This window comes from Musca autumnalis, unplaced genomic scaffold (genome assembly GCF_047663935.1).
Source record: "Musca autumnalis isolate F117 unplaced genomic scaffold, ASM4766393v1 scaffold_3, whole genome shotgun sequence".
Taxonomy (NCBI): Eukaryota; Metazoa; Arthropoda; class Insecta; order Diptera; family Muscidae; genus Musca; species Musca autumnalis.
This window is the reverse complement of record NW_027411866.1, coordinates 263,320,958-263,334,757: the sequence shown is the minus strand read 5'-3', so window position 1 is coordinate 263,334,757 and position 13,800 is coordinate 263,320,958. Positions and strand designations below refer to the sequence as shown.

The 13,800-nt window shown below is 34.9% G+C and overlaps 2 protein-coding genes across 3 annotated transcripts; one reads left to right on the top strand and one right to left on the bottom strand.

The window, feature by feature from the left end:
* The first annotated feature begins 615 nt into the window (after positions 1-615).
* Positions 616-3,183, top strand: Marc (Mitochondrial amidoxime reducing component). The gene is made up of 4 exons (XM_073978475.1): positions 616-1,102; positions 1,156-1,775; positions 1,836-2,122; positions 2,171-3,183. Exons 1-4 carry the CDS (start codon positions 1,096-1,098, stop codon positions 2,283-2,285), a joined length of 1,029 nt encoding a protein of 342 aa, XP_073834576.1. The 5' UTR covers positions 616-1,095; the 3' UTR covers positions 2,286-3,183.
* On the bottom strand, positions 3,006-7,126 carry Vamp7 (Vesicle-associated membrane protein 7). 2 transcript variants are annotated; one of them, XM_073978476.1, is made up of 5 exons: positions 6,866-7,126; positions 6,478-6,760; positions 6,186-6,414; positions 6,054-6,121; positions 3,006-3,415 (listed from the first exon to the last, which is right to left on the bottom strand). In XM_073978476.1, the coding sequence occupies exons 2-5, from the start codon at positions 6,679-6,681 to the stop codon at positions 3,257-3,259; spliced, it is 660 nt and encodes a 219-aa protein (XP_073834577.1). In that variant the 5' UTR covers positions 6,682-6,760; positions 6,866-7,126; the 3' UTR covers positions 3,006-3,256. The 2 variants fall into 2 exon arrangements, with proteins under 2 accessions (XP_073834577.1, XP_073834578.1); XM_073978477.1 differs by having other exon boundaries at positions 6,478-6,755; positions 6,866-7,125.
* Positions 7,127-13,800: the final 6,674 nt, after the last annotated feature.

Here is a 13,800-nt window from a genome sequence, read left to right as displayed (position 1 = left end):
TGGAAACGGGTTAATTCGTGTACGTCGTTCGACAGGCGAACAACGTAATTGAAAAGCTCGTGTGAACATGACATTAAACTGCAAAAATATTACATTTAGATAATTTTATACCATTCATAAATAAAGATTAAGTTTGTAATAAGTTTAGAAGAAAACGTCCTTCGGAAAAAAATTGTAATTAGAATTTCATTTACGTGGCTGGCAAAAAATCGTATGTTGTGTGTTTGTACAAATTATAACTGCGAAAAAGCTTTATGTATGTATGTTTCTTTTTTTCTATCCAAAAAATGGCACGTTGAATGATAATGGATTCGATATATTGGGATGTGTTATGTCAACAATGTTCTTTATGTAGAAATTACGTTTATTACAATGGGGGTTGACACTTCACATTGATTCAAAACATAAACAAAACTCATTACATTACGAAGGCATCACTTAACACAGAAAACGGCGTCACTTTATTCATATGTGAATGACATGCTGTACTAGATTGTGAATCGTTCGTTCGTTGATCGTTCTTTGTGGATCTTTCGTTCTGCGCTCAGTGAGCTATTGAACTATAATGAACTATATCGACTGATCTAGTTCATACGCTCTTTTCAATGAATCGTTCAATTGAACTAGTTCGTTCATGAACTATACAACTCTATTATGTTTGTTGTCAAAAGTTGTTAACAGAACTCTCAATGGCCGACCTTCTATAGGCCTTGTGAGAGAGTAAGTCGGTAGTCACACGTACAAATTTTTCGGAAAAGTAAAATGCACAGTCTATATAGTCGGACAGCCCAAACTATTTAGTTTGCTGATATCGTTTCGGTAGAAAAAATATTACAGAATCCCACTACAGCTGTTTTTGCCGCTGTACCTGTATTATTGTGCCATGATAACTGGTATGAAGATCAGCTGTTTTTGGCGTTACACATTATTCCACCATGACTTCTATGCATTTAACGAAGATAACAACAAAGTGCAGTGAATAAAATTATATTGCAAAACAGATTGATGCAGGTGAAAAATTCCATTCAGTTGCTCTCGTCATTTATACGCTGAACGTTTATCGCTGGCTAAGGTAGACTATTTTCTTTAAAAATCATGTCAGGTAGGTAAACTTTGCTAATACTTGAATTGCGTTTTATTAAGTCATCTTTTCAGTATCCAACGTTGCAAGTAATAAAACCACATTATATATTGGCGCCGGTTTGGGCGTAACAATGATAGCAGGTGGTTTGTCGTACCTATACTATAAATATTTAAAACGGGATGTAATGCCATTGAAATGGCGCAGAGTTGGAGAGTTGAGTCAAATTAACATTTTCCCAGTGAAATCGTGCGGACCCTTGGAATTGAGCGATAAAGATAATGTGTATTGTGATATTTTGGGACTTAGCAATCAGGGGGTGCGGGATCGTGCCCTTATGCTTATCAATGATAATAATGAAATGATTACGGCTCGTATTTACCCAAAAATGGTTTTAATACGAATCGAAATTATTGGAGATGCAAAATTGCGTATCACTTTTAAAGACATGGAACCATTGGAATTGGATTTTAGCAAATTAATTGAAGAGGCACCAGGTAAGGATGTTCACACTTCAGTTTGGGGAACTAAAATCGATGCCATGCTCTGTGGAGAAAAATATGACAATTGGTTTTCGCGCTGTATTCTGCAGAAGGACTCTGGTCTACGATTAGTTTATTATCCTTATCCAAAACCAGTTAGATCAACTAACGCTCGTATGGTTAAGGAACCATTCATCAGGCAGGAAGACTCGGTAAGTGATGGGGACTATTGTAGTGGGACGTGTGTATTAATGTGTGTTTTGTGTTTGAAGGGCACTTTCGGTGATGCTACCAGCTACATGCTAATGAATCTGGCTTCAGTAGACGATTTAAAAGTAAAAATGGCCAAACATGTCGACCCTTTGCAATTTAGGGGCAATTTCCATTTACGCATGGACAGAGATGAACCGTATGCTGAAGATAAATGGCAGTGGATACGTATTGGAGAAGACGCTGTATTCCGAATTGTAGCACCATGCACACGTTGCATATTTCCTAATATAAATGTAAAGACCGGAGAACGGGATCCCGATGGCGACCCTTTAAAAACATTAAAAAGGTACGCGGTATTTTCTAAAGCAACTGAAATAACCTATTTCTATTTTAGCTACCGCATGTTCAAAAATTATGCAAGCCCAGCTTTGGGGATTCACTTAGGACTGCGGCGAGCGGGATTAATCAAAAAGAATGATGTCGTTTACGTTGAGGATAATACAGCCTAACAAAACTATGCAGTGGCTGGCTGTCTATTTATCGGTTTCCACACATTTTATTATTCTTGTAAAAATGTTTACATTGTATCAAACTTATATACATAACAAGTAAGAACAGACTATAGTCGGACGGGGCCGACCATGTGATACCCTATACCACTATCCCTGTGCACTAGCTTTCCGGGCTAGCTGTTATAAGATGTGCATTAGAAATTTTACCAATTTTCACACAAAAGTTTTGATCAATTTAACCCGCTAAATATTATCCGATCATACCGTTGACTTGCACGCTACTTCTTCATCTCAAACCAAAACTACGTTTAAAATTTCGCGCCGATCGGACTATTATTGCGACCTACAGAGCGGCTACAAAATCGAGCAAAAATTTTGTTTTTGGTCCATTTCATCCCTTTAACATTTCACGATCATCGCCAAAAACTAATCAGTTCTATTCTGGTCCAAACCCGACCTCCATACTAAATTTCGTGACAATCGGTCCATAATTGCGGCCTCTAGCTTGATTACAATTTTTAATGGACGGACAGACGGACGGACGGACGGACGGACACACATCGCTAAATCGCTTTATCTCGTCGAGATATGAAGTTTGGTATACCACATGAGGGGTCTACGACGAATATTTCGCGGCGTTACATGAATTTTTGGGAAAACAAACTTATTATACCCTTTTCCACATTGTGGTATAGGGTATAATAAATATGAATATTGTTTTTGAAAGCCATTCAAGCTTTATTTTTCAAACATACATATAATACAAAATTATATATGCATTTCTTATTGTTAATACTTTTCAAGAACCAATGTAACATTAGTTTATAATTTAAGTTAAATGAGAAGTTTATATTGTAAACAGATTTTTGTAATAAAGCATAATAATGTAAACCAATATTATCTGCTACTTTCAATTCATATAGCATATACAAATGCCTCTCTATCCTCCAGAAATTGAACAAAAATGCCTATTTCAAACACGTCTGCCACGCCAAACCACCACAAGCCATGCTTACAATTACATATACCACGAATATTATTATGAGACCAACAACCACGTACAGACGAATATTTTTCCAAAACATTTGCCTTGCTAGGTTTCGAGACGCCTTGCGGAATGCCACAGACTGAAAGAGATGGTAAAAATAAAAAATAGATAATTATGCTCAGATCGTAACATTTCCCATACATACATATAATATACACACAGGTTAACTTACAAAAAGTCGATTGCTTTGCAATTTTTAAATTTCGTCAAAATATTGCAGTTACACATTATAAAAATGATAAAATGATGATTATTGTTACTGCTTTAAAAATGTGACGTTTAGGAGATACAGAGCTACGCGTCTGTTAAGTATTACGGCGTTATGAAATAGAGTACTTAAGACATTTACAAAGCAACTGACTTAAGTCAGCCACAGTTAGGCGGCAAAAGGTTTGAATTTTTTTTGGAAAACTTGTTATTTTTTTTGTTCAAATTTTAATGATTTAGTCTAACATGGCATTGAAAATTGGAGGAGCCTAGTAGAAGATCGGCGCGTTTGAAAAAATATTCTTGGTTCGGATCATGTAACAATGGGGGTTATCATGAATGAAATTTCCCCGTGAGTTTTGTCTTTCCGTCGTTGCAACTTAAGGGAGAAAGTGAAATAATTTACGGGGAATTGCCGTTCATGATAACCCCCAATATGTTCTGTTTAGAATAAAAGCCATCTAAGAGTGCCATCAGACCATCTGTTTTTCGTATGTTATGTATCTGTTTATCAGATCTGTAAGTTCTACTCGTCGTGTGATACATAACAACTATTACAGAATAAATTATTAAAAAATAGGCTGACTTCCGTATTGTCAGTTGCTTTGTATTCGTGCATGAAACTAGAGGTTCTTAAATCGAGTTCCATACTAGAGTAATTTTATCATTGTATAAGTAAAGAGGTAGGTTTAAATGAAAGCAATATATAGAGCCCTGCTTTTTCCTGAATTCCTATAACTTCAAAATTAGTAAACACAAAAGCAACAAGTGGGTTTGTTTATAATACCACAGCAAAATAAATTGGAAGTAGTGCAGTGTGGACTAGTTCTTTCACGGCATGTTTTGATGGAATTCAAACGGAGTTGTGAAAAAGGCACTCCATTCCTCACATTTTAACTGCATTTGGATGCAATCCAAAGAATCACATCCACTTGTCACATTTTAACAACATCCGGATGCAGTTCAACGGAGTCGTGAAAAAGGCACTCCAATTCCTCACAATTTAACAGCATCCGGATGCAGTCCAATCGGAGTCGTGAAAAAGGCACTCCGTTCTCTACATTTTATTAGCAGTTGTTAGAGATCTTTCTTATTAAACCATGATTTTATGAAATTGCAGTAGCGGGGAAATCGATTTAAGAACCCCTAGTTTCATGCACGAATACAAAGCAACTGACAATACGGAAGTCCGGCAATAATAGAATTTAATTTAAATTCATACTAGATTTCCCAAATGATGAGCCTGGTGCACAGATTGCGTCAATCTCTAATTTATCGAATATTGAAAAAAAACGGAACCCCAAATTGAATGAAATATCTTGCAGCCATGGGAAGAGATAACTATAATTTTGGCAGATCACTATAATATATTAAAAAAACACAAAGATAATAATCTTGAAAATTACACAAAAATAAAGAAAAATTACATCTGGTGATAGAAATCATCTGTGTATTGTGTTCAACAAATGACATATATGGTCCGCAAATTTTATTTCTGAATGTTGGAAATCCAGACCCAATGAACTGGTGCAAAATGCCATGACAATGAACTGGTGCAAAATGCCATGACAATGAACTTGTGCAAGATACCATGACAGTGAACTGGTGCAAAATGCCATTGCAATGAACTGATGCAAAATGCAATGACAATGAATTCGTGAAAGCGTGTGTCACTCCCTTGTAAATTTCATCGGTGATTCACCCGAATTTTCATCAGTGCCATGTCACTTGCACCCATGATTCAACTCATGATTTGTCATCGAATATGGGTTGTTTATAATATAGCTTTTTTGCCGGGTTAACCTTCTTTATGAGGATTTATTTGACGTAAACCTAATGGAATTGACATTTAAAACCCAGTGGGTTTGTTAAATCCGGCTGCATATAAGAGTACTATTAGGGTCTGTTTCACTATGCTTTTCATAGCAATGCTGACTTTAATTTTGCTTCGAAATAACTACAAAATTTGAAAAACATACACGAGTTAAGTAGTTTTTCATTCGTGTTCATTTTCGTTCGACATAGTGAAACAGACTGTAAAGGCCTGCGTACATAAGCTTCGTACAACGAAGCGGAACAACACATTTGAATTAGGTCGAACTTGGTCTTTAGTCTTTTATCAGATATGACTTAAGCAAGAATGCCATGCTTCTTATGTGTCGAGGCCTTTAAGGTAGAAACACAATGAAATACGTTGTACGAAGGAATTACAGACATACAAAATCACATCAGTACTGCGATTATCTAACTCATTTTTAGAGTTACCGCCAAATGTCGGTACAGGCTTATTAGCATTAAACGATTAAATGAATACTTTTAAAACAAAAAACATTTATCACTAATACTAATTAATTCTAGGTCATTATTACCATTGGATGGATTTGAAATCGCAAAATAAACGAATTTAGAGGACTTTAAGTTATAATTTTCACATTAAAAGTTAACCGGATGGCTATAAATCTGGGAGTTATCACCCATGAGCCCTACCCCTAATAACAAAATATACTTACATTGTTGCTTAAATTCTCTGTTTTATTGACAAGCAACTCCAATTTTTCTCCTCTATCTCTAAGGTTGTCTGCAATAAAAAAAAAAACAATTGAGATATAAAAATTACCAGATTGTAAAACGACAAAAAATACCAATATTTTTTACTACAATATCCTTAAGTTCGTCAATTTGACCATGTACACGGGAAATCGCATCTATTTCGACGGACTGGCTGAAGAAAGTCATTTGCTGAGCAAGGACTTTGGAAAATTCGGTGTTCATAGCATATGCTATGGCAGTGGCTACTTGTAGTCCATATGTGTGGATGAACTTTTGCTTGATATCGGTAAGGAAGAGAAATGCTCGAGTACGTTCAAACTCCTATGAAATCAAAAAGATAATATTAACATTCAGGTTTCACGTATTTTTTTGGAATGCACTTACACTGTCGGTTATACACATATATATCAACTTATTTTCACACACGTAATGGATCAGGTAATCGCCATGTGAGTAGGTGAGTTTGTGGTTATCCAATGTGATCTTGGAAATGATCTGATCGGTTACCTCGGCGAAGTTACCTACACACTCGGCATACTTTGCCAGCACTGTAACGCCTCGGGATATTACAGAATATAAAATCGGCATCTCGACAGAATTTATAAACAATTTGCAGAAGATGGGGACACAAGTTTTTCCAAATGTGATCGTTGAGCCGCACCCTTAACTCAAATGACCCGTAGACAAAAGTTTTTGTTAATTACAATTTGCTTGCAATTTAATCGTCTGTCGTTTTTGGTCGGTGCATCGCATTTACATATATATTACTCACCAACAAAGGAATGTATTCCAAATATTCTTCGTATCGTAAGACTTAATCAAACGCACTTTGCCGATTACAAATCGTCTCCTTTTAACTAATCAGTTATTGTAAAATCAATAAGAGCTCTATTTGTAATTTAAGAAGACATTTTATTGTTTTCTTTTTCGCTTGAGTTAGTAGCTACTAAATCAGTTGTTGTAATCTTCGCTTGTTCTTATTGATGCACTTTTTACAAACACAAATGAATTAGGGATACGTACGTTTCGATTAGTCGATTTTTTATAAATCGAAGACGACTTTTGGTTATAGAAATAATCCAATTTTCGATTTTCCAACGCAAGAGTACTAGAGTTGTATAGTTCATGAACGAACTAGTTCAATTGAACGATTCATTGAAAAGAGAGTATGAACTAGATCAGTGGATATAGTTCATTATAGTTCAATAGTTCACTGAACTATAATCAGTCGGTGACCGTACGATCAACGAACGATTCACAATCTAGTTCAACATGTCGTTCACAAATACATAAAGTGACGACGTCGTCTATCTTAAGGGATGCCTTCGTAATGTGATCAGTTTGTTTATGTTTTGAATCAAGGTACATGGAATAGCTGTCCGAAAATGAAGATTTCTACAAAAACAGAGACATAACATATTACAATATGTCGAATCGATTACCTAATGAATCTGCCTTTTTAGATAGAAAAAAGGGAAAACATAAAAAGAAACACACACGCACAAAGCTTCTACGCAATCACAATTTCTACACACACACACGCACAACATAAGATTTTTTGCCAGTCACCTAAATGAAGGATGTTTTTTCTAAAATTAATTAATCTTTCTTAAAGAATGCAATAAAACTATGTAAAAGTATTATTTTTGTTATGGAGTAGTTAAATTATATTAGCCTTTTGTTTGTTTGTATTTGGCGTATGTATGCGTTTTCATCAAACGACCGATTAAGAGCCGTTGGTGAATGATTTGTATCCAAATGATTGAACTGGACAGTGAACTATGAACTAGATTACTGATCTAGTTCAGTTTAAAGAGCTGAGCTATTGAACTAGATCTTTCAAATGAACTAGATTGTACAACTCTAAAGAGTACTGCCATGGTAGAATAATTATAAGGTAGGCCAGAGCTAACAGCTGATTACAATTTTTTCTTATTATGGCCTATTCTGTCAAAACAGGGCTGACATTTTTTATTGTTGTTGACATTATGCAATAATAAAGGTAGATTCATCGGTGAATTGTTCCACCAAAAACTTCTGCTGCAACACTATATCTTAAAATAAAAAACAAAGGGCAAACGATTTTTATTTGCATGGAAAATTAAATTGTTATTTGTTCATAGCAATAAATACTTGCGATAGAACAAATATTGATATTAATTGAAATTTGTTCGAAAAGTAAGGGAATGGAAAAATTACAAATATTGTAAAATTCTAGCTGAAATGTATCTGCAAATCGGATTCCATCAATCACGATGTTAGATCAGCAAAACTTGTCAAGTAGAAAATAAGAGAATGATTTTTTTTACTGTCATAAGTTTGGGTACAACTCATGTTATTTTTGTAACACTTTTTAGTAACAATATTCTGGAGCCTAGCTAAAGTTATTATTATTATTTTTTTAAGGCCTGGGTACATAAGCTACCTCGCCTGCTTGTCTTGCTTTGCTGCTTCGTTTCTGACATAAGAAAAGTAAAAGAATAAAGAAGGCCAAGCAAATTTCGAAGTGGTTTGCCCTTTTCTTTTTTATTCTTTTATCAGAAGCATGCAGGCAAGGCAGCTTATGTACCCAGGCCTTTACTCCATTTCGTAATTTTAACACATAAACTGTGAAATTCTACATTCCATATGTTTTTGTAAAACGGACTAACTATGCAGATACATCTACCTTTATTATTACACCTTGTCATTTGACGTTTTAAGCCATGGCTGCAGAGTTGTATTTTTCAGCGATTTTCATACCTGGGGCTGGATTCTTGTTCTATGAAAATTTGAAATGAAAAATATTTCCTTTATAATTTTTTTCATTTGACAGTTTTTTCCTTTATAAAAGTTTTCATTTCACATTTTCATAGAAACAGAATTGAGCCCCTGGTCTACATCTACTTTATTTTATCATGTTCAAAATTTTACGATGCCACTACCTACTATACTACTATATTTTTTTATGTCCACAATTTTAGGTGGAGAAATTAGTTGAACAACTAGTGCCCGTAATTTCTAGCCCTAGGTAACCGGATAGGTAGCTACCTATTAGTTATCTTTACCTACGCGTTTGGTAATTTCTACGTGCCATCCCAACAAAAAGTTTGCATCCGCGGATGCAGTTGAATCACTACAAGTGTACGGTACATTTGCCGTTGGAGTACATCTTTTCCTATGAATTCACTTATGAATTTTACAAGAGAGCGCGCAGCTAGGATGCACTCTATTTTGCCTCACAACACACAGCTTGGATGCACTCAATTTTTGATCCAAATCACAGCTTCTGATGTAGTGTTTTGGATTGAATTTAAAGGCACTCTTCGGATTGCATTTTTAATCAGTCTAAAGATGCAATTAAAATGCAAGCCATTGCGAAATATCTCAAAATAAATAAAATTCATTTATTATTTGTGTAAAACAAGAACACAAAGAACTTTATTATATAAACACAAATTAGAAAAAAGTTTCCATTAAATTCAATCACATTTGAGTTTACTTCCTCCGTTCTCGATTTAATCCAAGCGCATCAGCTTTCGACATGGACTCCAACTCCACTACATTAAAAAATTCCGTCTCGTGAATTACCGCAAAAATTTTCGCAACTTAAGTTGTTATTTCTTTATTTTATAACTAATTCTTCGAAATGTATACACTCTTGCTTATCTTTTGAAGAAATATATAGGGATCAACCAACTGTTTTTTTTCTGTAGGAATCTCTACAACAACTGCTTATAAAATGTATCGAACGGAGTGCATTTTTCATAACTCTGTTGGACTACATCGAAAGATGTTGTGAAATCATAACTCCACATGCACAACTTCCAAAATTTTTTGCTGGGAAGTAACACGGCCGTTTTCGACCCGGTAACGTTACCTATGGATTGAAATTATGAAATTTTGCTTACACGGGGGATATCTTTGAACTCATAGATAACTACGCGTAGAAATTACGGGCATAGGAACCCTAAATACCAAACTATAGCTATTTCGGTCAGATAATGTAGCTAAAACAATCAAAATACATGAAATCGGGCGGTACCGATAATGAGGCAAAAAATACGAAAATCGGGAGGTACCGTCCTATAGGGGCTATATGAAGGCGTGGACCAATGCAGACAAATTTCAAGGTGAAAATTTTATAAAAACGCGGACCTATACCCACAATTCTTACCATTCCACTAAATGCATCATTTCTCGCAGAAAGTATAATTCTTGAATATACATATACGAACATACCCACCCAGCAAAAAATTTTGGAAGTTGTGCATGTGAAGTTATGATTTCACAACATCCTTCGATGCAGTCCACACGGAGTTATGAAAAATTCTCTGATTGAATTTAATGGAAACTTTTTTTAATTTGTGTTTATATAAAAAAGTTCTTTGTGTTCTTGTTTTACACAAATAATAAATGCATTTTAATTATTTTGGGATATTTCGCAATGGCTTGCATTTTAATTGCATCTGTAGACTGATTAAAAATGCAATCCGAAGAATGCATATAAATTCAATCCAAAGCACTGCATCTTAAGTTGTGATTTGGATCGAAAATGGACTGCATCCCAGTTGTGTGCTGTGGAAGCAAAATGGAGTGCATCTTAGCTGCGCGCTCTCTTGTAAAATTCATAAGTGAATTCATAGGAAAAGATGTACTCCAACGGCAACTGTACTGTACACTTGTACTGATTAAACCGCATCCACGGATGCAAACTTTTTGCTGGTAAAGGGTTGTTTACACCATCTATCAATGTCGTATGAGATGCCAAATTTTCTACCTGCGAATGTTGTACACATAGTGTAACCACTATGAAAATTTTCATCTATCAAAATGATTTGGCAACTCATATGTAAATTTTTCATTTAGGGAGCGCTCTATTTGATACGGCATTCTCGTATGTAAACATAAATTTATCAGCTGTTTTCTGACATTCTCAAACAAAAAATGAAAAACAAAATCTTTTAAAAAAGAAAATGGAAAGGTATGTATATTTAAATATTCAGTAAAGTAAATAATTGGCGTTTATAATGTTATTTTCAGATCGATTGGTCGAAAGAAGCAGTCTTTGAAATGATTGTTTGGTGGCAAAAACATGAATGCCTCTATAACTCCAAACACCAATTCTACCAATTCAGTTTCCTTCAACCAAAATTAAAATTTGCGCAAAATTGCATCTCAACAATAAATGTAAATAATGACAAAAACAGCTGTTTTTATATTTTTAGGTTATGTCATACGAAAATAACACTTGCAGGTATGAACGCACAAATTGAAAGTTGTATGGATGACGTCAATTTTGACAAACATAGAGAATGTCGAATGGGTGAAAGAAATGGCAGCTCATATGACATTGATAGATGGTGTAAACAGCCCTTAATGACGCAACAGCTCAATCATGGCAGAACTACCAGGTAGTGGTATCACACCAGCTGATCGAATATGAAAAGTCAAATCCCTTTATAAAAAAATTATTTTTGTTGTAATTTCCCCAACAACATAAAGAAAGTTTTGACATAACATATTCAAAATTTTACGATGCCACTACCTGGGTAATTGTGCCATGAGCTCAATGTAAAAACCATAGACTAATACTATGTTTACATTTACGAAATCCACTCGATTTCATCTGTCAATTCCTTTGTGTATACGTCAAATGAAAACTCAACTGAAATCGAATGTATTTCGTTTGACGTTTGAGCAATGGAATTGACAATTGAACTCGAGTGGATTTCGTAAATGTAAACATAGTACAATGAATGTATAGACAGAGAAATTGTAATGCGTTTGTTTTTTAGACGTCGCCCTTACACTAGAGCTGGCAAACCACCGATATTCCCAACATTAGATATTTTCGATATAATTGCTCTGCTCCAGAACCTGCAAGAAGCTACTACTTTTTACTACGATAACATTTTTTCCTTTATGTTATAGAAAGAAATAGTATAGCTGTTTTTGGAACCGCTCATGGCCCAATGGGCTAGGTTACTGTGTTTGTCAAATAAAAATTAAAATTAAAATTAAAAATTAGTAGATTCTTGCCGTACTGGAACAGACCAAATGCCACATCATTTTGATAGATGAAAATTTTCAATTTTTTTTTCATAGTGGTCACACTATGTGTACAGCATTCACAGGTAGCAAATTTGACATCTCATATGACACTCATAGATAGTGTAAACACCCCTTAATTTGGAAATGAAAATGACGGAAATGTCTTTGCTATTGTTGACATTTTGCACAAGTACTTCACAGATGTGATAACAATTGCTTTTATTTCATAAAAATGGCACAAAAATGCAATAAAACATTTTTTATTTTTACAAAATATTACTACTGTTTTCTCACAACTACTTTCTCACGTCCACAAAACCGAGAAATCGCGTAATATCTATAGATTTTGGGATTTTTAGTCTGATAATATCGATAGACGAAACTATCTATCGATATTGAATTTATAAAAAATAATCGATTTTATCGATTGTGTCATCGATTATTTGCCAGCTCTACCTTAAGCGGGGTACACACGATCAGTTTTGACTGTCGATTTTTCGGAATTATCGATAACTTTCCAACCGTCCAGCAACCACAAAATATTTTGTGGTTGCCTGATGACTGACAAAAGTGAACGGTCACACTGGCAAGCAACCGATTATCTGAGCAAAACTGACAGTCAAAACTGATCGTGTGTACCCCGCTTTAAGCTGAGCGCACATTGTCAGTTCTGAATGACAGCTTTAGCTTCGTTCCCGTACTTTTTAATGGTAAAACTCGTAAAAGAGAGAACTGCAAAAAATTTGTTCTCACACACAAGTTTTTTGAAATAGTTCGGGAACGAAAAATGGAAAATACGTCAAAAAAAACCTGGAACAAATGTCAAAGTCGGCGTATCAGCCAATCAGACGCCGGCAACCATGTTACTATTTTTTTACTCGCCCAAATTTGTCGTGTAAAAAGTTTTTAAAGAGAGCGTCATTCAGCGCCATTTTTGTTTAAAGAGAAGTGAACAACTTACAACTTTTTTGTGTACGGGAACGCTTTTTCGAGTAAAATGTGTAAAAGTCGTAAAAATTGTAAAAACTTTTTAGTTCTGGAACACAGCTTTTGTTGTTGCTTAATAGTGTGGCCGTTTATTTTTGGCATTCATCATGCAACCGCAAAATGTTTTGTGGTTGCTGGACGGTTTGACAGTTATCGATAATTGCGAAATATCGACATTCAAAACTAACAATAGCTTTGTTCCTTTACTTTTTTAATGGTAAGAGTGGTAAAAGAGAAAAGTGTCAAAATTGTTCAAAATTGCTCTCTCATGAACATTTTTACCAGAAAAGTAAAGGAACGGAAAAATGGTAGATCCGGCAGCAATGTCGGAAAAAATCATAAAAAATTAATTTTCGTCTTTTATTTCACAGCATATTGGGTGTAAAGCTGGGTACCCATTAGCTGTGTCCCTTTACTTACCTGAGGTTACGATTTTAACCATTTGCTACCATTTTAAACCTGCAAATCGTTCCTTAACCACGAAAAGTGGCAAAACTGGAAGCAATTTTTAAGAGAGTGAGAGTGGAGAGAGCGAAAATGGATTTCTCTTCTACCACAGGCTACCAGCAAAATTTCTGCAGGTAAAAAATGGCAGAACTGATTTTTCGACTTTTGTTTGACGATTATTTCACAATGAAAAAGAAAATGGACGAAAAACAGAAGAAAAAGTCGAACGCTGACAAAACT